At 44.9% G+C, this 23402-nt stretch overlaps 2 protein-coding genes across 3 annotated transcripts; both read right to left on the bottom strand.

The window, feature by feature from the left end:
- Positions 1 to 1919: 1919 nt before the first annotated feature.
- On the bottom strand, positions 1920 to 15294 carry CCDC62 (coiled-coil domain containing 62). The gene is made up of 12 exons (XM_058816739.1): positions 15186 to 15294; positions 14710 to 14902; positions 13970 to 14136; positions 13594 to 13695; positions 13138 to 13309; positions 12951 to 13052; positions 11899 to 11987; positions 11064 to 11164; positions 9723 to 10469; positions 6519 to 6708; positions 5796 to 5915; positions 1920 to 2109 (listed from the first exon to the last, which is right to left on the bottom strand). The coding sequence occupies exons 1-12, from the start codon at positions 15219 to 15221 to the stop codon at positions 2080 to 2082; spliced, it is 2049 nt and encodes a 682-aa protein (XP_058672722.1). The 5' UTR covers positions 15222 to 15294; the 3' UTR covers positions 1920 to 2079.
- Positions 15295 to 16552: 1258 nt separating this feature from the next.
- DENR (density regulated re-initiation and release factor) lies at positions 16553 to 23334 on the bottom strand. Of its 2 annotated transcripts, XM_058816740.1 has the most exons (9): positions 23033 to 23334; positions 22335 to 22406; positions 21877 to 21991; positions 21148 to 21167; positions 20948 to 21032; positions 20252 to 20341; positions 18147 to 18263; positions 17532 to 17671; positions 16553 to 16897 (listed from the first exon to the last, which is right to left on the bottom strand). In XM_058816740.1, the coding sequence occupies exons 2-9, from the start codon at positions 22341 to 22343 to the stop codon at positions 16853 to 16855; spliced, it is 621 nt and encodes a 206-aa protein (XP_058672723.1). In that variant the 5' UTR covers positions 22344 to 22406; positions 23033 to 23334; the 3' UTR covers positions 16553 to 16852. The 2 variants fall into 2 exon arrangements, with proteins under 2 accessions (XP_058672723.1, XP_058672724.1); XM_058816741.1 differs by lacking the exon at positions 22335 to 22406.
- Between the last annotated feature and the right edge of the window lie 68 nt (positions 23335 to 23402).

The following is a 23402-nucleotide window of genomic DNA, read 5'->3' as shown; positions in this document are numbered from 1 at the left end:
CGCTCCCTCCGCGGGCAGGTGGGACCGCACAGCGCCGGGGGACACGGGAGGGGACACGGGAGGGGACACGGGAGGGCACACGGGAGGGCACACGGGAGGGCACACGGGAGGGCACACGGACACAGAGAGGGGACACAGGAAGGGGACACGGGAGGGGACACCGAGCGGGGACGGGGGAGGGGACACAGACACGGAGCGGGGACACGTCTCTTAGCGGACCCCGCACCGAGGTGATTCCCCAGCTCAGGAAACGCCAGGAACGGCGGTCACATCTTCACCCCTCTGCCACCGCACTCGCACGCAGCTCGTTCTGAGCCCCGGGGCTCCAACACCAATTCCCGTTCCCAAAGTCAATGACCGGAGCTCGCATCCACCCTGCGGAAAGGCCGTGGCTGAACAGAAGCTTTGTTGTCTTTAAATAATAATTCAAGGCAAGGATACAATAGCAAAGGGCTCCCTGGAGTATTTGAGCTGCTTCCAGAATTAAGGCACCGAGTTTGAAGCGTTTCCATTCGAGCATCAGAGTGCGGTCAATAATGCAGCTGGGTTTTAAGTCACTTAGTGCTGAATAAATTAACCCAGTTATTTCCCTTCTTCCCATTCCACAAATCCAGGGCAGCCCCGACACAAAATCCTAAGGCTCTGCAGATCCTTGATGCATCACTTGAGCTCAGTTTTCTATATTGATTTTAAAGTCATCATTTTAAACTCTCCAGGGGTTTAAACTCAGTGAGTTCATCCCATAACCTCAAAACCATTTAAATGCAGCTGCTGCTTGGAAGTTGCACCAATTTCTCTGTGTAGCTGCTGCACAGCTTCAGGGTGAGCATCATGGCATTGTCATCATTGGCTTTTTAGGGGGAATTCTTTTCATACCCAGAGCAGGAGATTGTGAGGATGGAGCCTGAGAAGGTTCTGTGCAGGTAGAGGAATAAACGCACTGTAAAGGCTTGAGGAAACCTGGAAAGAGCTGGAGCAGCTGAGCTTCCCTGTGGGTTACACTGGTGAGCAGGCAGGGAGAGAGTCAGGAGAACAGCAGCTCCCATCAGAACTGGCCTCATTCTGGGGCCATTAATACCTGCAGGAAAGGCTGTCACTGGAGTAATTAAAGAGAAAGCAGAAAATGAAATGAAAGAGTTAACAAGGGGAATCCACAGAGTGTTGTGTTTCTCTGCAATAACTGGTGGCAGTGGATGGAGCAGAAACTCCCACCCTTGGCTCCCCCAGCAGGAAAAACGCTGGCACAGGGCTGTGGGAGGGGCACTGGTGTCCCAAAGTGCTCCCAACCCACACAGGACTGGGCAGCCCACTCGTGTCTGTGCTGAGAAATGTCAGAAATCAAGTGCTAAATGTGTTAAATGGGCAAGAGAGACACAGCAAAGTATCACCTCTATCAGCTTATTTGATCTCTTCGTTAAAAAGCAAGTTCAGGTTGTGATAACAGCACATCTTGCCCAATCAGCAAACATAAATCCAGTTGAAATGCTAAAAAAAAGGTCACATCATACTTGGCTACCTCTACAGTGCAAACAGAGGCCATACACACCTGATCCCATAAACATTTTGGGAAAAACCAGCTCCTGAGTATGGAAAGTTGTGCCCATCTTGTGGGTGACAGCTCTCCCATTTCAGCAACATCGGAGGCAGTTCCTGCTTGCAACACTAATTGGGAACTTCCTATAAACATTATTCATCTCTCTCTACAAGGCAAGAAATCCAGAACAAAAACAATGTGCTATAAAAAAAAAAAAAAAGGAGAATGCTTGGCTGTGTCATACTCTATAAATATTTCTGAGCCACCATAAAAAAAAAAAAAGAAAAATAGTTCCGATGTTGTAACAATTACACACTTCAGACTTTTAAAAAACAAACTGGTGTTTAACCTGAGCTCTCAGCTATAAAAATAGCTCTGTTAATCTTGGCATAATTCTGTGTTTTATTTCAAGATAAAATACATTCCTGCAGAGTCAGATCTTCTTGCCACTTGTGGGTCTTTCAAACACTCAAGAGGACCAAGGGAAAAAAAAATGAGGTAACTTTCCATTATATCTGCTGGGTCAATGTCTTCAGTCCTCACAATTACCTCTGTGTTGGAACCAACTTCTTCCTCTGCAGAAAATGGAAAAGATTTTTATTAAAAAGCAGGAACATTTCTTCTGAAATATCTGAAGCAACCACACTTGTGTGAATTTACTACACAAATTTTCACACTGTGAACAGAATAAGAACATGGAGTAAAATATAAAGAGGTAAAGGTAAACAAAATACTCCACAGAAAGGGAACAGTCTCAGGGCCAGCACTGGGATGTTGGGAAATAAAAAACCTTTCCAGTTGGCTTTCAGGAAAGGAGTGATCTTTGTGCCCCAGCCCAGCCACTGAGTCACCATTTATGAGCACTGGCACATGGTGTCCAAAACTGAAAATAGCCTTCTCCTCACTGCTTTCCTCCTGAGTTCTTCACTCTCCCCCAGCCAACCTCTCTCTAGAGGCAAAACAACTGACTGATGAGAATGGCTAAATCATTGGCAGCTAGGGAGGAAATTGCCCTGATGTTTGTCAGTGCACCTGCCCTCAAATGAGTTTCAAAGCAATTTAAAACCAAACAAACACAACCAAAATCAATTCAATCACTTCTGTATATGAAACTGCACAAATGTTTGGTTATTTCTGGACCTGCTCTGCTTCAGATCTAACTGATCACGGTGATTCAGTGCCCTTTAACACAGAAAGAAAATGAGAATTATGCATTAGCCAGTGACTTGGAGAGCCCCTCACGCCTGTCATGGATCTACAGTGGATTGTGGTGTGTTTGTTGCACCAGCTCTTTCTCACTTTGAGGCAAATGTGATTATTTCTGTAGGCTCAGCGTGCAGCCCCACTCTGCTGCCTCAGCACGGGGCTCAGCACTTTTGGGGATTTGCTCCTGAAGCTTTGTAACATCAGTGGTTTCAGGATGCAAGGCACAGTGCTGGCTTCACCTATAAAACCCCAGGCTGCTTTTATCTCAGGGCTGCTCAGGAACAGAAGAGCTCTCTCAGTGCACAGGGAGGTTTGGCATTGCAGCTGCTCAGCACCCATCTCCCCAGGTGCCCCCTCAGCTGCAGTCCCATGGCTCTCAGAGCAGTCTCAGTGTCTCCAGGCTAATGCAGAGCCAGCAGAACACAAACCAGGCTGACTCCCCTGCCCAGGGCACAACCAGCCAGGGACTGCAGCTGGGATATCCCAGAATTGAGCACCAGCTCCCCACGGGATGGAGGCTGATCCTGTCACACAGTGTCAGCCCCAGCTGCCTGTGGGGTAACCTCCCTTTGCAGGCACCAGCTTGGGCTGTGTCAGCACTGGGAGATTTATTTTCTTCTTCCTTTTTTTTTTTTTTTTTTTTTTTTTTTTTTGCCAGTTTCTGTCCTCATTGTTGCTGGTTCTTATTCAGTTTCATGTGGTATTCAGGATTTTAACCATATCTGGTTACTCTTTTGTCCTCAGAACCAGACAAGGTGGTGCCTACTGCAAGCATCCAATCCACAATAGGAGAACAAATAATCAGAGAGTGAGAAATTTCCTGATTCAAAAAGAAAAAAACAATCTGCTGTGGGCAAGGCTGCTTTGGATGTTCTGAAACAGCTCTATTCAATACATTCTACTTTTGGGGCTCTGAGCCCAGGAACAGTATCCTAAAACAGCCCTTGGCCTTGGCACTGGAAAAACCTTCCCAATCTCTCATTCAACAATGTTCACATCCTTGATCCTGTTATCTGTAACACACAGAAGGGTTTTAACTACAATAAGGAGAGTGCAGGTACTGGGGAATGAAGCTGTGAGATCTGACTGCCCTGAGGATGAGGAACACCCTTCACAAAAGTTTAATTATTTGGCTGAAGGAACTACTTGACTTAATATCTGTTTGCTGTTACAGTACTCACAAGAGTTTTATTGGAAATGCACTTAGAATCCTGTGCTAGGCCCATCTCAAAAATCCATAAAGGGTATTAATACTGCAGATGCATTTATAAAGAGGGAAGCAAACAAAAAAAGATCAAGCTGAAAACACTTTCATGCTCAGGGAACATCACAAAAAAAAAAAAAAAAAAGAAACTTAGCATCTCTTTCTTCTGCAGCAGGTAACTGGCTTCTGTGAAGAGTTCTGTTGTTTCTATTGTAATGTAAAAACATCACATGGAAATCAAAGGACTCAGAGAATAAAATTTCCAGAGCTGCCAGGTTCAAGCTGCTGAGCAGCAGGGGTACAGTTCTTAATTCCCCCTTCTCCTCCGCACCCCAGCAGGGCACAGAATCCAACATGTGCCACTTCCCCCTGATTCAATTCCAAAGGCTGTATCTCATATTTATTCCATTCTAAAGCTCAGTTTAGAACAGCCCCAGGTGAGCCTGGTTTTCAGCACAGGTTAGCTGGCCTGCATACATTAACTCAAACATGCTTGACGAGTTTTTGCCCAGAACTGCTCTGAAAGGAGATCAAAGTTGCACAGATGTGGCTCAGGATCTGCTCCCGCCACTGCACATGAGTTTGCTTCATTTTCTACCCACTAAAGCTGAAGGAGAAGCCAATTTCCAAGCTCAAAAATGCAGCATCAGATCCTAAAGCAGAGTCATGGCAGACAGAGGAGCTGAGCTGTGACGTGCCAAGCAGTGAGCAGGAGCCAGACAGCTGATGGGGCTGGGCAAGAGCCACAAGCAAGCCCTGTGTGCAGGGAGCTTTTCAGGAATCCTCCTACTCAGGAGGCTTTGCAAAAGACTAAACTGCTGCTGTCTTTGCCACTGAATGAAATCCTGCAGAGGAACTTCTGAACAAAATATCCTTTCAGTTTCTGCAAAGGCTGGCACACAACCTTTCCAGTCAGGCCCAGCACAGCGAAGGGTTTATGGTTGTGAATGTTATAAAAATGGCTTTGTCTGCTCCTTACAGCAATGTTCTTCTGGCCAGGTTCATCTGAGGCTAAAAGAAGTGCAACTTTTTACAGGGAGGTGAAACGTGTGAGGATGAAGATGAGGGTTCAGCACTGCTCTGAAACCAGGAGCCTAAATCCTCCCTTTGGGATATACACCAGCACAAGTGTGCCCATTGCTGGAGACAAAAGGTACAATGTCCTTGTCAAACAAGATAGAAATTCTTATGGATATTTACCCACCAAACAAGTGACCCTTTCTCTGATTACTTCTGCTGCCCAAATACTCAACAGGAACTTTATCAGCACTTGTGCTCATAAAATAAACTGCTATGACAGCTACATACAGGTTCTTTTCTTTGACCACTGAATATAGTCTCTGACCCTGCAATGAAGGAGCTAAAACTACCAACCCACAAGAACTCTGCCTTTCTTGAAGCTGAGCTTCTGGTTTAAATTCACACCAAAGTATCCTATATATTCCCTATACTGCCCTCCTTTCCATGAATATTATAATAAACCAGTTCTGACTGAGAGTCTCTGGGACAGCAGAGCAGTGAGTGTGTGCTGAGCCTGAGAAATCACCTAATTTGTCTCAGGTCAGAAAGAACCAGTGCTCACTTTTTTCTAGACCTCCTACAGCTTGCCCCAAAATGACTTCTGCCTTCCATCTGTTCAGACAAATGCAGGAGTCAAATCCTGTCATGACCTTGAGCAGCCAAACAGAATCCTATAAAAAATTCAAGCACTAAGGCATGCAGGAAGTGTCTCTTCATAACCAACATCCTCCTCATGCTTTGCTAATGCAGTGCAAGCCCAGCATAAGGGAAAGGATGTTCCCAATCAGCATCCCTGAGACCCCACCCTCGTCCTGGGAGAGCAATCTGTACCTTGTTCTTGTTGGTGGTGTTGGGAATGCTTGTGTGGAGAAGGCTGAGCTCCAGATCAGTCAGCATCTGTCGGGACTGGGCCAACGAGCGCTCCAGCTTCCAGAACAGGGAACTGGTGTCCTGCAGGACACACACAGGGAGCCAGAGTTAGGGAAGGATCTTTTTATTGGAGGATTTCAATGGATTATAATGCACCAAGAATCAGCATTTTGATTTGGAAATGTTTCTGTTCAAAGCACTGCAAAGTAACAGACTGTGTCTAACTGCTGGTGTTTCTGATAAACACAGAGCTCTCTCCTAGTGCCATTTCAAACAGATTTCCACATGCAGGTGTATTAAGCACTCACAAGAGAGGTGCTTCAAGGATAGAGGGGAGAATAAATGAGAAAGAGAAGCAGAACAGGGAAGAAACCATGTCCAATAGCTTCTGATAACTGCATCCACGTGTACCCAGATATTTAGTGGAATTACCAATTAGCTGGCATTTTCCTCAAGCTTTTAATTCTAAAAATTTATTAATTTTTTTTAAAAACTCATTTATACCTATGTTGTCCAAGACATATTGAGGCAACTAGGAGCTGTTTTTAAAAAAATATGTTATCACCTTTGCCATTAGCCTGCTGTCTCACCATTTGAGTCCCCAGTTGTTCCATGCCTGGAGACATTTGCATTCCTACCATCAGTCATAATTGCCCATAATTCCCCTCAAAATCAGTCAAGGACATTGTGCAATAAGGTACTGACTGTGTTCATGCAGTATCTCTTTGTTGGTTTGGTCACTGCCAGGTCATTGATGTCCAGAGGGGAATCCAAATCAGATAATTTCCCAGAACTTTGAGTCTTGTTGCTCTTCTCAGAGGATGCTGAGAGAGGAGAAGCCAAGCGGAGGGAATCCAGATCCACGCTTTCTTCACTGTTAAAAAAAAATTAAGACATTGGCAGAAGCAGCATCACCATCCTTTTTAAACTTTCAAGGGGAAATCATGGCACAACATAAATAACTGTGGGCCCTGGGCCAAGGAAAGCAAGAAGCTTGGGAGATTACCCTGCTCCTAAGAGCATTCCAATGTTTAACAGCTCCCCTGGATCACTTTCATCCTCTGAGGACCAGGGTTTGACTTTCAACCAGTCCCAACCAGCTCCATGACCAAGTGTTTGAGTGTGTATTTAACCTTGAAAGAGCACACAAAAGACAAAACTTTGTTCTTCCCAATTTCTGCTACTCACTCCCTTCTCACACCCAAATCCTTTTGGTTCTAATCAACCATTAGGCAAATTCACATTTGTAGGTGTACCTTTCAAAGGAATTTCACAGTTTTACAGTCATCTCATGTCAGAGATCACAGGAGAGCTTTCCCAAAGAGGCTTGGATTTATTTATTTTTAAATATAGAAGCAAACCACATTAATCAACTTCTGAACATGACAGAAGCAGAGTGCTAGCCCTGCCTGGACTGGCAAACAATGAAAAAAGATGTGTATTTTAAAGCAAATATTCTCTTTGAATTGATGACATTTCAGTAGATACTCTTTAGATACTTAATTTGGTGTAACAGTGCATTCCATGCCTGGCAAGACTGTTAAAAATAGGTGCATTTTAACTGACATTCAATCTAGGAAAAAGCCCTCATGAAAGCTGCCAGCTCATGAGTGTCTGCTGTGTCCCATTTCACTTCTCCCATAAAACACTGGGATAAAACAGGCTCTCTTTTAAGAGAGAAAAGCTCATATCTGTGTTTCTGACAAGGAAAGGTTCTGTGGAAATGTGAGGGAACAAGCCTGGAACAGGGATGTGAGGAGATGAGATGAGCAGGGAAAACACTCAGGTTGGAAAGGAAGGGGACACAGGTTTGATTGTGAGGCAGGGAAATGGCTCAGGAATGGGTGGTTTAGTCCAGCCCAGGCAGACTCAACAAGTACCTGCTGATGCTCCATCTGTAAAATGAGAATTGAGATAAAAATCCAAAGGCAGCAAATGTTGGCCCAACATAAATGAAGTCACCCAGTCAGAGCACACAGAAATGATTCCTGCACTCTGGGATTTCACAATCCCCTCTGCCACTGGGGAAGGCATTTGACTGTTAACAGCCTCCTTGTTGGCTGTTCCAGAACTCAGGAACTCATGGCAAAAATATTTGCTGGGATGACAGGGAGGTGCCAGCACCCTTCCCTAAACACAAACTACATCATCAGCACTCTGAAAGCAGCAATGGAAAACTGGAGGATCCAGATCCAAGTCCCAGGAGGAATGTTGTGCTGGTCTGTGCCATTAATCCCTTCACAGAAGCAATGCTCCTGCCTTCCTCCCATGTAGGGTGAGGATTTATTGCCTGCCAAGTCCGAGTCAGCAGAGGCTGGAGAGCAGACAGTCAGGGATTTGCACTGAGCCAATCCATCTCCAATTAGCAGGGCCCCAGCACCAAATGTGGCCATCAAGAAAAGTGGAGAGCTCAGCAGCAAATCCCAGATGGGTAGCACAGCTGCCCCCTACCTGGAGGATACCTTCTAGCTGCACTGCCCAGGTTGAATTTGTTCCTTTCCCCCTTAAAATTCACTCAAGGACAACACAAATAGGGCAAGACAAAAAGTGAAAGCAGCTTTCATGATGTAGCCTCAAAAGGGATTTAGAGATGGCAGTGTGTCACTGGTGCTGCTGGGGAGCTGATAAGGAAGGTCAGGGTAGGCAGAAGGGGAGTGGAGTCTTTCCAATGATTTATAGGCAGTGGAAATTAGAGAGAGCCCACATGGAGAGTGAAGCTCAGCTAAGGCACATGGGAATGTGCCAGGCCAGCATTCTTTTTCAGTGGCTGCCCATTCACCTTGTTTCTGAACAGGTCTGTCTCACTGCAGCAACAATTCCTACAATATTTCTGTTTCAAAAGCCACACAGAATGAAAGCACCCATACATCAGATCTTCCCATTCCATAACATTAATCTGTTTGGATGCTGGGCAGGCTTGCTGGCAAACACTGTGAGCAGGTTTAAACAGCTGTTCATTTACTGTGCTTGTCGAACCACCAGCTGGAAGGCTCCTCTCCTCTGGCTAGAAAGCAGCTATGAAATTGCTGTGAAACTTCAGAAATCCTTCTAAAATAGAGCTGGGTAAATCAATTTTTTGAACAGAAATAGGGGAACCAACACAACATATCCACAGCAAGTCCCAGCTCTGAATGCCTTTGCTCATGCAGGCACAAAGCCACTTCTGTAAATGCAGAGCAGGTTTTTTATCTCGGAGACATTCCAACATCACTGAGGCACCTGGGTCTTCTTGTGACACTTCTCAGCATTAGGAACCTCATCCTGCTTGTCCCCAACCACATGTCCTTCTCCTCCCACAGCACAAACAGAAGGATAGAGTCCCACGAGCTGGAGAGTGGACAGATTGCTGTCCTTTAAATCTTGCCATCTCATTTCTTGCCCTGCCAGAGGCAGCAGCCTGTGCTCAGAGCTGTGCCCTACATTCCTGCCCAGCCAAGATGTGATTTCTCAATAGAAGTAACACAGTCACTAAAGCATCACACAAAACCTGCATCTGTTTCTTGCCTCACAGAAAACATCACTGTACAAGTCCAGCTCTGATCAGAACATATTTTACCCATCAGAGTTATGAGCAGCACCTGGGATTTCAAAAAATCTTAAAGATTTTCTCAATTAGTTTATTTGGCTAAGTTATATGGTATTGCAGCTTATCCTGCCCACACAGCTCTTGGGGATAAGAGAGAAGAAAAAAAAATAAATGCATAAAAATAGAATCATGATACTTTAAGAGCTATTTTTATTTTAAATTTGTTACTTTTCAGGTCGAAAAACTAAATTTAAAACAGCAGTTACTCTAAACATAGCTTGAGCTAATACTGAGAGCTTATACACCTAAATTTCTATATAGTCTAGCTTATGCTTATTTCTTAAAGGCAACAAACTCATAACCTTTGTGAGCAGGTACATTTCATCTCTTGTGCAGTCTCCAAACAGCTGTAATCTCTTCCACGGCTTGTATTTCCATCTCTCTTTTTGGGCTTGAAAATCTCCAGCCATTCCAGATCTGAGAGTGGCTTCCACTGTGTGTCTTTAATTAAAATGAAGTTACTAATACTGGAGTCAGAGTCAGACTTGCAAGTGGCAGGAGTCTCTGTGCTTTTTTGGCCAGACTCAGTGTCAGATCTCTCTTCCCAGGTTTTGTTTCCATTATCAGTTTTGTCAGACGTGGTGCTGCTCTGGATTAAAGTGCTTTGCAAATCTACACGAGATTTGATTTTAAGCCAACGATCATACGAAGGCAAAGACACCTCAAAGGTTTTTTGGTCTCTGCTTTTCACTTCATTCTCTCCAATTTCCCTGTTTCTCAATGGCCTCGTGTTGTTTACCTCATGAATTTTTTCACTGTCTAGCTCATCAAAGCTTGATGTAACATCCTGCTTTTCTCCTTCTTCCACAGGCAGGGCCAAGCCTTTCACAGCCTTTTGACAGTGGTTTAACAACGCTGAGGCAGTTTCCAAGTCTGAAGCATTCAGTAACTGTCTATTATCTACTTCACACATCTCAGGGGTGGCTTTTACCCTACTTGCTGGAACTGGTGCAGTTCCACACTCCTCGCACATCCCGTGGCTGCCCTCAGTCCTACCCTTGTCTGTCTTGCTGCTGGGGCTTTCAGAGGCAGAGAATGTGGCCCCTGAGCTACAACGGCACGACAAAAACAAGTCAGAAACACTGCAGGTAAAGAGCATCCCCAAGTGCACTCCTAAAGCTCTACAGAACACAGGCTCTGCCAGGGTTCTGCAGCAGCTCACACACCACCAGGCAGCTGTACCCTGCCAAAACCCCACAGAAAATCTGCCCAGATTTGGCTGTTGCTTTTCAAAACCAGTCTGAGAGTTCCCTCATGTTATAATCACAGTATGGTGATTCTGGCTGAACCTCCAGGGTGTGCACCAATTCTCTAAGTTTACTTCCTAAAATAAACTTTGCTTTTTAAATAAAAGCAGTAGGAAGCCAGGTTAACACCCCAACCACCAGACTATTTCACTTTCTAAAAAAAATCATGAGCTGTCTGGCCTGCTACAACACTTGCTCTGTGCCTGATGCCCATGGTCTCTCCTGACCAAATAAAACACAAGGTATTGACAGCTTCACTGCATGTTTGTGGTCGAGTCCAGCAAAGCCATCCTGGCCCAGCACACACCCCTGCTAGGATGTTAGCTGGGGCTCAACAGTGAAGTCTCTCTTTGAGGACAAACTATTTAAGAAAAAAAAATTTTAAAATGTCTTTACCTCTTTCCACTCGATGCATTTTCAAGTTTTTGCCTGGATTCCTGAGAGCTATCAAAGTTGACATGGAGGAAGTGCAAGTCCCGCTGCTGTTTCACACAGACCTGTCAGAGGCAGTGAGGGGCACTGGTGAATGTCTGGGCGCAGGAAATCATCACCAGGTAGTACCAAAAACATCCTCAAAATGTTTTTATAAATCAATGCCTGTAGTCAAATTATTGACAAAGACTTCCAAATCTAAGAGATCATCTCTGCATATATTTAGGAAAATAATGGTTTGCAGCAATAAACAGAATTTCTATTTGAAGATTAGAATATTCTTCTAAGGTGGAACACTGAACAATAAATAAAATATCATTACTGTTACCTGATATTTAATACGTGTTGTTATAATGTTGTTCACAGCTACAGAATTACAGGACATGGGTGATGATCATGGGATTTGGCTTGGACTGCAGGGGATTTTTTGTGAGGCTAATGGAGAAGGTAACTACCCATCAATTATTTGCAATTAAAAAATGGAACATGGTTTGAGAACCTCAGCTGAGAGCAGGTGAACACACAGGGTCTAGGTTGTGAAAAACAGACCTGCCAGGACACTGTGTCCCTTACTGTGCTGAGCTCACCTTGGGCAGGCGTGTGGTCCCAAACCTGCTGCCCTTCATGTCACTCAAATGAAATAAATCAACATTCTACAGGGATCTCAGCAAGGCACAAACAGATTTTTGTTCCTTAATGAATACTATGTAGATCTAACTTTTTTACAGTGCTCCACACAGGTCTGATGTTCCTGCAAATGCTCCTCTGACCTCGAGCAGGAACACAACCGGGGCTGTACCTGTCGCAAACTGGACAATTCCCTCTCAATCCGCACTTGCTTCGACTTGGCAAACTGAAAAAGTTGATCCTTTCTCTGGGCTTCTTCCACTGTTTCGAAAGATAATAATTGTTTTTATTACTTCAGGTGAACAGACACAAAGTCAGTGCATTGCTAATGCTGTGTCTGCAGCAGTAGGAGGTGGTACTGAAACAAACCAAAAGCATTTTCCTAAGATCAATGGGACCTGTTTCTCCTCCAGATAAAATGAGCACAAAACCCACAAGAAAACAAAAATTCAAGTATTTTCCTTGTTCTTTCCCTCAGCACCTGGCTTCATTTTACTAGTAGCAATACTGTGCTTCACTCACTGATTTATTTAATGTTTTTAGAAAGGAAAAAAGAAAAGGGAAAGAGAAAAAAAAAAAAAAGAGGAAAGCATAAAGGAAATTCAGTTAGTTAATTTTAATTCATGCATGTAGAGAGAAGTGCAGCAAAACAATTCCCAATTTTATTGGTTTTAAAATAATGAGACATGGCATCAGTATCTGACAAAGGTCAAACAGCAGACTAAAAATGATAGGCAAGGAAATTATCTGACAGCAGAGGACACCTTTGGCCACCTAATCTTTCAAGGTCTCTGTGGTTGTCCCCAAGAATATTGCAGTGACCTTTCCTATCCACCAGATGTTCTTCCACCCAAAACCAAAGGTATCATGGAGAGCAAGATGCAGTTTACCAAGGCCTGCATATTAAACCAGCCTAAACCAAAGCCATCGCCTAAAGAAAATAAGAGAGAAGAGAAAGTCTCAACATTTTCAGGAGAGTCCCCTGAGCCACTCACTCCTCCCTGTGTAATCACTTTGGTGAACTTTGTGCTTTCACAAGATCTTATAAAATGTCCCTGCAGGAGGCCCAGATATTGCTTCCACAGAAGAATGGCACACCAGGGATATACTTTTATTAAACTGCAGGTAACAAGCTACCTCCTTCACAGATCTCAGTGAATTGCTGCCCAGAAGTCTCTGAAATGTTGAAAGCCAAGGCATGAAAGGCCAACTGCCCACCCTCACCTGCCAGGATGAGCTCACTCCTCAAGCAGCCATTTTCCTGTTTCAGGTGACTGATTTCTTCCTGGTTCTTGCTGCTCTCTTTCATCTTTTCAGAGAGGATGTCTGCAAAACAAAATGTAGCATTTCCCAGAGTGAACAGGAATTGTGCTGCCCTACACTAAATTAGGTGCCCAGCAGAAACATTTACCTTTCATCTTATTTACTTGGCTCATGACATCGTTGAGTGTCACCTTGAGGTCCTGGTGCTCCCTGTTGCGAGTGAATTCATCCAGCTTTGCTGTACGCAGGGCATTCTCCAGGGTTTTAAATTTAGAGGTGACCTCAGTAATCTGATCAGTTGTTTCAATTAAGGCCTTGTCCTGAAATAGGAAACACAATGAAATCTAATTTTTAATATCATGGATGGGTTTGGACAAAACAACAGTAAAGTGATCCCCAACTTCCTTCTGAGATTTTGAGGAAAAAACCCACCAAATTAAATCTTGGAAGCAAGCTTGTTTATGAAAACAAAGCAGTTTATTGCTGATCATTTTTCCCTTCTCAAACAAGCCTAAGAATTAACCATGAGTGAGATCACCAGGGACAGAAGCCTTGTGGCAGTCAGATTTAGTGCCCAGGAGCTGGCAGATGTTACAGATGTTACCTTCATCTGAAGCATAGAGAGAAGCTCCTGCTCCCTGGCCTGCAGCTGGCCTGTTTTAGCTGACAGTTCCAAAACTGAGCAGTGGAGACTCTGATTTTTCTCCTAGTGAACAGAAATAAGTATCAGCCATTACTTCAGTGATTCAAAGATTTCATTTTTTCCCAGTAAACGCGTCCACAACGTTATTTAAACATTGTGAGTGGCAATGCGGGATCCTGAGCAAACTGGAGAAAAGAGGACTGGAATAAAAATTGCTCCCCAACTTGTTTGTGATAAAGGGTCTTAACTACATGTCTCAGTTTTGGAATGTTACAGTTCATCACAGGCACCCTGTAAATGCATGGATTACAAAACCAGACCATCACTCAACCCCTACCTCCAGAGCCTGGCAGTGAACAGATGAATCTGTGACTTTTTGAGTGAGCTCTTTAAACTTCTGTTGTGTGCTTTCGAGTGTTATCTTACTGTCATTATGCTGGGATTCTAATAACTTTAACTTTTTGGTCAGTGATTTTATAATGGCATTTCTCTCATTCAGCTCACCTGAAAAGAAAGGAGACAAAGTTATATGTGAGAAAAGAGCTCAGAGGCTGTCATGCAATTTCTTAACTCTCAGAAATAATTCCACCTAGTGTTTTAAAATCACACAACTCAGATCTGGATTCTTATGTTGCTCTGAAGGAGGATTCCCTGGGTGCCCAGGTCAGATGGAACAGGAACTGCATGAACTGCAGGAACTGAGACTGTTCAGAGCCACCAGGTGTTTTGTGTTTGTTCAGAGCTGTGCAGCAGAGCCTCGGGGCACAGGGCTCTGTAAATCACCAGCATGCTGCACATTTTTCTCTTCCCCCACATTTATTTAATTAGATTATTTTTTAAAGAATTCACAGAAGCAATTCACACATTCAGACAAGAAAGAGTCAGATCATCACAGCCCCTTCAAGATCAGATCACTTCAGCACCAGTGTGCAAGTTTAGATCTCAGAGAAACAATACAATTTAAGGCAAAAGAGTAGGAAATGGTTCCTTATGTAATGCAAAACTCTTATGGAGGGGTTGAAGCACCTGGAGATATTTAACAGACCAAGATGTCATTCTTTACATCACAGCACTTACTAGTTAACACGCTGCATCGTTCTGCTAAAGTCAGTATTTTTTGGCGATCATCTTCCCAGGCCTGGATGTGTCTCTCGTGCACTTCCACCATGTCATTGAGCTCCTTGTCACGATCTTTCAGTTCTGAAATTAAAAGCTTGAGCTCCTGTCTCTGCCTCCTAATGATGCTGTTCTTGTGATCGGGGCTAAATGCCTACAAAAGGTGAGACATGGAATGCATTTCAACACAAGGAAGTGACAAATTCTCTCACAATAAACTCGAGGGGTCTATTTTTAGTTGAGCTATGTTTCTTTTATAAATAGAGACCATTCCAAGAAGTTCCTTATGCTCGTGGTACCACCTGTGGCCCTTGACTGAAGCCCTTTGCAGAACGAGGTGGTACCACCTGCGGTCCATGACTCAACCCGGCAGCAGCACAGTGAGCACCCTCCTACCGAAAATAGAGCCGATTGTTAACGGCACTTTCATCTTTTACCTGGGGCGAAGCAGAACGCTGTACTGATGAACTCATAGGGGACTGGGGGCCAGAGCTCTGCCAGGCATTCGTGGAGCCGGGAAGGCTTCAAGGATGTCACGTTCAGCATGGAGGCTCCCCCGCCGCACACCCGTCACGGCCCTGAGGGAGCACAAGCGGCCTTGGAGCGCACGGGCCGGGGGCGCAGGGCCTGAGGGGGGCCCTGAGCTGCCACCCCCGGGGAGCGACCCCCGATCCCGGGCAGGGCTCCCCCGCTGTCCCGCCCGGCTGGGGCGGCCCTTCCTAAGCCCATGGGCTTCCCCTGCCCTCCGGCCCCGCTCATGACCCCCGGTTAGCCCCGGTTACCCGCGGCCGCCCCCGACACACCGGCACCGCCCGGCCCCGCCCGCCGTTGGAAGAAGCTCCGCCCCCCGCGGCGAAGGGACCGCGGGTTCGAATCCTGGGGCTGCCGGTTCGACTCCTGGAGCCCCGGGTTCGAATCCCGCAGCCGCCTCCTCACCCCGGGGATCGAGCTGCTAGAAAATTGTGATAATTAATAATTAATTGTTGTTAATATGGGATGAGTAAGAACCAGGCCGGAATATTATGGGTTGGAGGCAATTTCTCTGTCCAGCGTTAAATGGGAGGACTGTAGAGATGCAGGCAGCTCTTGAGAGACACTATTTCCAACGACAGGGATGGAGTTATCCCTCCAGACACACCCATGGTTTATAAATAGAAATAACTGAAAAAAGCAACTTTACAGGAAGGGAACAGAGAGTCTGACACATCACCCCCTTGGCATTCAGCTCACTGAGGCTCTGCAGTGACAGGAGCATGTCACTTCCAGGACCCTGCCACCAGGGAGCATTTATTGTTATTAAATGGAACAGTGAAACAAAAAGCACCAAATCGATGCTCGAGGCTGTTTGTGGGAGTACAGACAGCAGAGCTGGCACCCCACCCCAATTCTGCTAACATGGCCTGTGGAATAGTGCTCACTATTATGTTCATTACTACCACTCTTGAATGAGCTGCAGGTTAAAAGCATAAAGCCATTACAACTGCCTTATCTAGAAGCCCAGCAGGTTAGATCTTTGGAATTATGAAAATACTATAAATTTCCAAGTCATATTCACAGATTTCTCAGTGTTTCCACTTAATAAAATAATTCAGTTGGCAGGGATGTAGAATGACCACTTCAGGATTCACTGTTCTTTCACTGCTAACCAATCTTTAGAATGTTTGTTCCATTCTGATTTCTAAAATTCTCTTCAGGTAAATGAGACGTAGAAGTGTCTACATCAGCCACTTGCCTTATTCAGTTAAGCTCAGCAGAAAGGACAGCAGATGGAAAACAAACTTTTAATGCCTTAAATTCTTATTTTCCCATAAGATAGGTAGAGGAAAGCAGATGTAAAAAACCTTAGAAACTATTCAGTGAGGAACAGTAATTTTATTTAAATCTACTTCATGCTTAAGCATGGTAGAACCCCAATTTAACTTTGGCAAATATCACAAAAAAAACCCCAAAAACAAAAAAGAAAACCAAGCAGCCTATACAGAACAGTGAGAATGCCAAGGACATGGGTTCTCCACAGTTTCACTGCAGAGGAAATGGATTTAGAAGCCTCACTTTTGCTATATCATTTATAACCATATAATTAAATAAAGGTAGTCCTCCACTATCACTTCTTGACTTCTCCAAGATCTTCAATGCTGTCATCATCCACCTAGGGAGAAAAAGCCACAACACAGCAAATTAAGTATTTTCTTTTTACATCCTTCAATGTACACCCTGTAAATGTAAAGAAGTGAAGAGCCCCGTTGCAGATCCCCTGCTGTAAACCCTGGGTGAGTGACACGTGCTTCCAGGACACAGCTGAGCCTGCAGGGCTGGGAATAAAGACAGCCCTAAGGACTTAAACCATAAAGAATTCCACTTGGGAAATGCCAGGAAAAGGCAGAGTCAGAGAAAGCCCTTGCAAATACAACTCTCAGCTTTAAATTTCAGTCCAACCCACACTGGCTGATCTCTTCTGAAGCACAAATGTGTGGGGCTTGGGGCTTTTTTGTTTGTTTTAATTTTGCAATATTTTATGAGGTGTTGAAAAATAGGATGGCAATGTAAGAATACTTAAGACACTCACTGTTAAGAAATGGTCACAAAGAAGGCACAGATATTTGACAGCTGCATTTATTCTGACATGCCTCCCTCACTGTAGGGTAGGAATGCAACAACTGCTCTTTTATTTTTGTGCACCGATCTGTGCTGCCAAAGATGAATCCCTTCTCCAAAATCATTGGTAAATCACAGGCTAATGTGGAAAAGTGTGTGTCTACCTGAGAGAAAGAAAGGTTCATTACCTCAGGCCACTTCTCCTGGATGACATCAATAATGTCATCTGTGAAGTCCCCCTGAATGATGATTTCATCTTCTCCTGTTACTGAGGCACCGCAGGAAAATTTCTGAGCAAAAAACCTTTGTGCTTCCTTCAGATCAATCTCTGCCCAGGGGAAAATGAACAATTTAAGTACAGTTGTTTTCCTAAAAATATTTTCTCAAGATTAAAGCCAAAATCTTGTTTTAACTCGAAAAAGTAGTGGCACTTCACAGCTGAAGCTTTGCTAGAGTTTCCACTGAAAGCCAAGTCTGTTGTTTACACCCAAAACATCTGACTCTGCTGAGCTACAAATGCTTCAAGGTAGAAATTGCTGAATGTCCTCTACATGTTCTCTTGAGGTGAGTCTGCACCCTGTTTCAAAAAACCTGTAACCTTCTTTGTCTTTAAGGCAATAAGTACCTTAATAATTTATCCCTGTGGAAAGTCAGTGTACTTTTAGCTTTGGAACTGCTAAAAAAAAAGCACCTTGGGACTTCCATCTCACAGCTGGAAGCAGATTCCCCAGTGGAAAACAACCAGAAGAATTATGATGAGGGTAAAGGCAGGCACATCCAATACCAGGAGAACCCAAACTCACCAAATGTGGCAAGGCCACACACTCTCGTGACGTATTTTTTCTTTGCTCTGGGAATTTTAGCTATCGTAACTTTCTGTGGTACAGTCTTCTTCTTCTGTTTTATCTGACCTCTTCCACCTTTAAAACAGAGCAAAAGGTTACATGATTAATTAATAAAAGGCTACATGATTAATTATGTCATAGTTCATCAAAGAAAAAAGCATACAAGCTAAGACTTTGCCCTTATAAACAAAGAAACTGTTAACTCCCCAACACTGTTGGTAAACAAAAATGTATTTTGCACATTGTCTGAGATTGACTATTATTTAAGAAAGATCCCACATTTAAGTCCAGTATTATGGGAAATACATGTGAAATGTGCATTCAAGCACAGGTTGCATAGCAGACCACCAATACAATCAGCAAAAAAGGGCTTTTCCCCACACTTACCAATCACTGTGTTCGGTCTAGATTTACAGAACTCTAGAAATAAATTTTTCTTTGATATTTTCCACAACTATTTTAACATCCTGATGGTTTGTGTCTGAGGCAAAGCAAGCTGCTCATGCCCATTCCTGAGGCCACAAGGTCTTGCTCTGCTCAGGCTGCTGGGTTGTACAGCAGATCAAGTTCTGGACACCTGTGCACGACCCCACAGTGAACCAGGCAGGGAAATGTGAGCCAGGAGTCAACCCCACACTCAGAGCAGCCCAACCCCACTGCATTTAACACCACCACCTTTCCCCTGCCTGCTCCTGTGGGAACACTCCCCATTTCAGGCATTTCTGAGTCAGAGCAAAGCATGCAAAATACACATTCCACTCATTAGGATTCTTCAAGCCAGATTAAGATCTCAGCTAACTTCGTGTACAGTCACCATGTTATTCCAGGGTAAGCACAGTTTCATGTTTCTGAGCCTTCTCAGCATGAAAACCTAAAGAATTTATGACAAGTAAACCAACCCCCGTGGCTGTTTCTGTTTCTAATATGCAGCACTTCTAATTCTGTTTTAATATAAACTGGTGTTTGATAATTTTTAGACAGTAAATTTCTGCCTTAAATTTCCTTCTGTGAGTTTCAGCAATGTCTCATGAAGTTCGTGCTTGTTTTCCCTCACACTCTTATGGTCACTCTTACACCATCCTACTTAACCCCCATGCTGTAAGTTTTCATGGAACTTTGGATTCTAGGAGAAAAATCACCAAATATTTTAAATTCTTATTTTAAAACCAAATACCAGACTGAAAACTAATCAGACCACCCCTCACAAGAAATTAATGTTGAAATAAAATGTCCTGAAATCTCTGGGAAAAGCATTCAAGTTAGAGAACATGAATTACTGTTGTCACTAGACATTGCCTGCTGAGAAGGTAAATTAAACTGGTTACCAACATACCAAAAATAAAACAAAAATATATGTGCCATAAAATATGAAACTACTGGGTATTAGCCATAATTTCTGGACCATTACACAGAACTGACACTGCAGAGGCAAATACACATTAACAGCTCCAGAACTCTGATTTATGGTGGAAAGCATGTTAATTAATTCAGCAGAAACAGCTCCAATGATTGAAGATAAAAGTGTGTTTAAATTGTTCCACATAACTTTACGTCTTCCAAAGTTTAGAGAATGTTTTTCATTAGCACTGCTGGGAGGAGACACAGCTGCTGATGGACACACAGGTAACAGATTTAAAAGCACAAAACCAAATCCTGTTGTGTGAATGCAGAGAGGTGGAAGGAACAAAGGCAGAGCAGAGTCAGGAGGCATTACCAGAGGGGAGCAGCCTTTGTTCCACTCTGCAAGCAGCCCATAAAGTGCTGCTCAACAGGGCTCAGCATTCTGGGAGAAATGCCAGCTGATCCCAGCTGGGGAGGAGCTGCTCCCTGAGCGTGACAGTGGTGACAGGAACCGTGGGGCACAGGGTGCAGGTCACCTCTCCCTGCCTGTCCCTCCTGTCCAACATTTCATTGGCACAGACCAGAGGGAGGAAGATATTCCATATATATTTCCTATACACCAAAATGCAAGGAATTTGTGCCCTGCTCCAGCCCAGCAGGTGAGAGAGGGATGCCCCAAACTGCTTTGAAATCAGTACCACAATCAACTATTTAGACCTTGCCTCTCTTTTGCTTCTTCTTCTCCTCTTCTTCTCCTCCTCCCACATTTCCTTGGCCTTCTCCAACCCCAGCTTCCTGTTTAGGTGAATTTTCTAAAATGCAGCAGAAAGGAGTGAGGGGAAAAAAGAATAAAATTAGTGATCAAACACCCACAGCCTTACAGGAACAGGGAGTAAGTAAAGTGATATTTTGAAAAATCATTAAACTTAGTGCAGCAGCCTTTTGACTGATGCATGTTATATCTTCATTACAGTATTTGTACAAATTAGACTCCAGAAAAGCCTCAGCTCCAAGCTACAACAACAATTTCAATAAAGGCTCTTGCACAGAGAGACAGAAATTAATGATAATGTTAATACTGAAATTCCAAATGCAAACAAATAAGTTCCCTATTATAAATGACCTTTCCTCCAGCCATCCACTGTAGACTGGAAATACACAAAATCCAATAAACTAACTCTGATGGGAAACAAGTGCATAGATGTTTATGGCAGGAACCTTAAGAAATCCCAAATATTATTAATAAAACTACAAATTGATTATTTAGTATTTTTTGACATCATAAAACCTATTTCAGAGCATCCAAAGCATTAACTTTCACATGATACGGCAGGAAAAGGGAAGAGATAAGAAGTGGACAGATATTTCCAAATATATCCAAGGACACATATCAGTTAGAAAATAGAAAAGACTCTTACCTACTGTAAGTTTTGCAAACTCATCTGGAAAATTCTTTTCTAACCATTGTCTGCATTTAGTCACATCAGGCATGTATTCACAGTACTAGAGAAAATATATAAGAATGTTGTTAGTGGAGGAATGAAAAAATACATCACAAATACACCAATACAGGGCATAATAGGACAGAAGGAAACTTGGACAACAAAAAATTACTCACCTCTGTTGGCAACGAACAGACTGGAGAAAGAAGGGGGGAAAAAAAGAACAGATTACAAAAGGAATTTTTTACTTTTTACTTACAGCCTTAGTAATTAAATTCCAAATGGTGTTTCAAAGTCAGGGATGGGTTCTTACATAACTTCTGGTTATAACCACACACTGACTCAAAAACATTTCTTTATTGTTGCCACTCCACATTTTAATTCCCCTCTCATTAGACCTGTGCTCACACGCTCTGCATTAGGGTAAAACCACCACAGCAAGAGCTGCCAGTCACTGAGGGAAGGGGAGGAGAAGCCCAAGGTTGGGAAAAGCTACAGAACAAAACATCACTTCTACCTGAGGCAAAGGAGACGCTGAACAAGGCACCAGGTGGTTTGGTCAGCTTTCCCTTCTCCAAGAGCTGCCAATGTCCCAAAGAGGGGACAGCCAAACCAACTGTGCAGGGCTGGTTCCTACTGTTTTCCAGCCTGAAGCAAAATGACATTCCTATCTAAAACACACCTGCCAAGACAATTTACTTCCCTTTAAATCTCACCCATATAACTACAAACAGAATGAGTAAAGAACACTTCTAAACACAGTATAGCAGTTTAATGTATTCCATTTCTTGCTATCATATTAACGCTCAGAGTTTTTCTGTGCTAATGGCTTCCTGCAGGAAGGGACGCGTGCTCCCAGTCCTGTCCCAGGGATGTCCCACTCCTGTCCCTGTCCCAGCACTTGCCTCCACAGTAGAGCACCCTCAGGGGATAATCAGCGTCGGACCTGGCTCCGCTCCTGCCGTCCCCTCTGCACTCAGGGACCACGGGCTCGGCCACATCCGTGGCCATGTCACCGACCTGTGGGCACAGGGGACACAATCAGCACCCAGGCCCTGGGTCTGAGTCAGTCACAGCCCCCCCAGCTCCAGAATCCCAGAGGAAATAGGGACAAGTGTCAAAGAGAAGGACAGGAAAATGGGAGTCAAAAATAATGAAAACATAGGGAAAACTGCTACAAAGGATACCAAGCAGTATTGGAGTTCTAGCACATAAGGGGAAAGAAGCCAAAAAGCCACAAAATGAAGAAAAATCTTTCAGAAACCCACATGGAATTAGAGAACACGCTGGGTTAAGGACAGCTCAGTGAAATATCATGTTAAATCAGTGGCACAAGAACAGTGGGGGCACTGGGGGCAGGTACCTCTTGCATATTAGCAAAGGAAAAGGGTCATTTAAATCAGTGCCTGAAGAGCCACAATCTGATCCAAGAACACTGGGGAAAAAAAAAAAACAGAGCACAAAAAAAGGAAAGCAAAGTCAAGCCACTAATGGATGTAATAGTGGTTTACAAACACGTTTTCAAGCAAGGCACTTAGATGACAGAAGTGAACAAGGAAAGAGTTTGGAACACACAGGAAATCCCCCAGGACGGTGGGAACAGACAGGACCTGTGTGAGGGAGCTTGGGGTGTCGTACGAGCCGTGCTGAGCAGCGAGGAGCGCTGAGGGAAATTCCCGAGGCTCAGGTGGGTTCAGGACAGAGGGACAGGGACAGATGGACAGGTGAGGTGCTGGGTGTTCGTGAGACCCCACAGAGGCCCGGGGGCTGCCCGCTGGTCCGGGGGCAGAAGTGAGGGGGGGTCGGGAATGGTGCTGGGACACCGGACACGGCGGGGATCACGGACACGGCGGGATGAGGGAACGGGGGGATGCGTGAGGGCAGAACTGAGGGGATGAGGGAGCTGAGGGGATGGAGGGGAGCGGGGGAATCCGTGAGGGCAGAACTGAGGGGATGAGGGAGCTGAGGGGATGGAGGGGAGCGGGGGAATCCGTGAGGGCAGAACTGAGGGGATGAGGGAGCTGAGGGGATGGGGGCAGCCGGGGGATGCCGTTCGGGTACCTGAGGAGGGGCGGGCTCGCAGGGCGGGGCGGTGCCGGGGCTGACGGCACGGAGGGCGCCGGCAGGATGCTCGGTACAGGCACCGGGGAGATAGATCCCTGCGAGGGGCGGCGGCGGCGCCGCGGCTCCGGAGGAGAGGGAGCGGGCGCGTGCGGGAGCCGCCCGGCGGGGGCTGAGCGGAGCGGGGGCTGAGCGGAGCGGGGCGGGGGGGGGCCGGGGGCGGTGTCGGTGTTACCGGAGGCCCCTCGGGCCGCGGCGGGTCCCGGTCCCTCACCGCGCGCGCACGTGCGCCCGCCCCAGCACCGCCGTCTCGCGAGAGGGGCGTGCACGGTTTGACCCCGCCGGCTCGCCGTACCGCGGTGGGCGGGGC

The sequence above is a fragment of the Ammospiza caudacuta genome, chromosome 18 (assembly GCF_027887145.1).
Source record: "Ammospiza caudacuta isolate bAmmCau1 chromosome 18, bAmmCau1.pri, whole genome shotgun sequence".
Classification (NCBI taxonomy): Eukaryota; Metazoa; Chordata; class Aves; order Passeriformes; family Passerellidae; genus Ammospiza; species Ammospiza caudacuta.
The sequence above is the reverse complement of the archived record's forward strand: the minus strand, read 5'-3'. Positions and strand labels throughout refer to the sequence as shown.

Coding starts and splice junctions, on each gene's coding strand:
- CCDC62 (XM_058816739.1), bottom strand. CDS start 15,221: ATGAGTTCATCAGTACAGCGTTCTGCTTCGCCCCAG. Junction 13,310..13,593: donor TCTCTATGCTTCAGATGAAG/GTAACATCTGTA, acceptor TTCCTATTTCAG/GACAAGGCCTTAATTGAAAC. Junction 11,165..11,898: donor AATTGTCCAGTTTGCGACAG/GTACAGCCCCGG, acceptor TGCCTCTGACAG/GTCTGTGTGAAACAGCAGCG.
- DENR (XM_058816740.1), bottom strand. Junction 21,033..21,147: donor TCTGTTCGTTGCCAACAGAG/GTGAGTAATTTT, acceptor TATTTTCTCTAG/TACTGTGAATACATGCCTGA. Junction 20,342..20,947: donor GTTTGCAAAACTTACAGTAG/GTAAGAGTCTTT, acceptor GCTGCATTTTAG/AAAATTCACCTAAACAGGAA.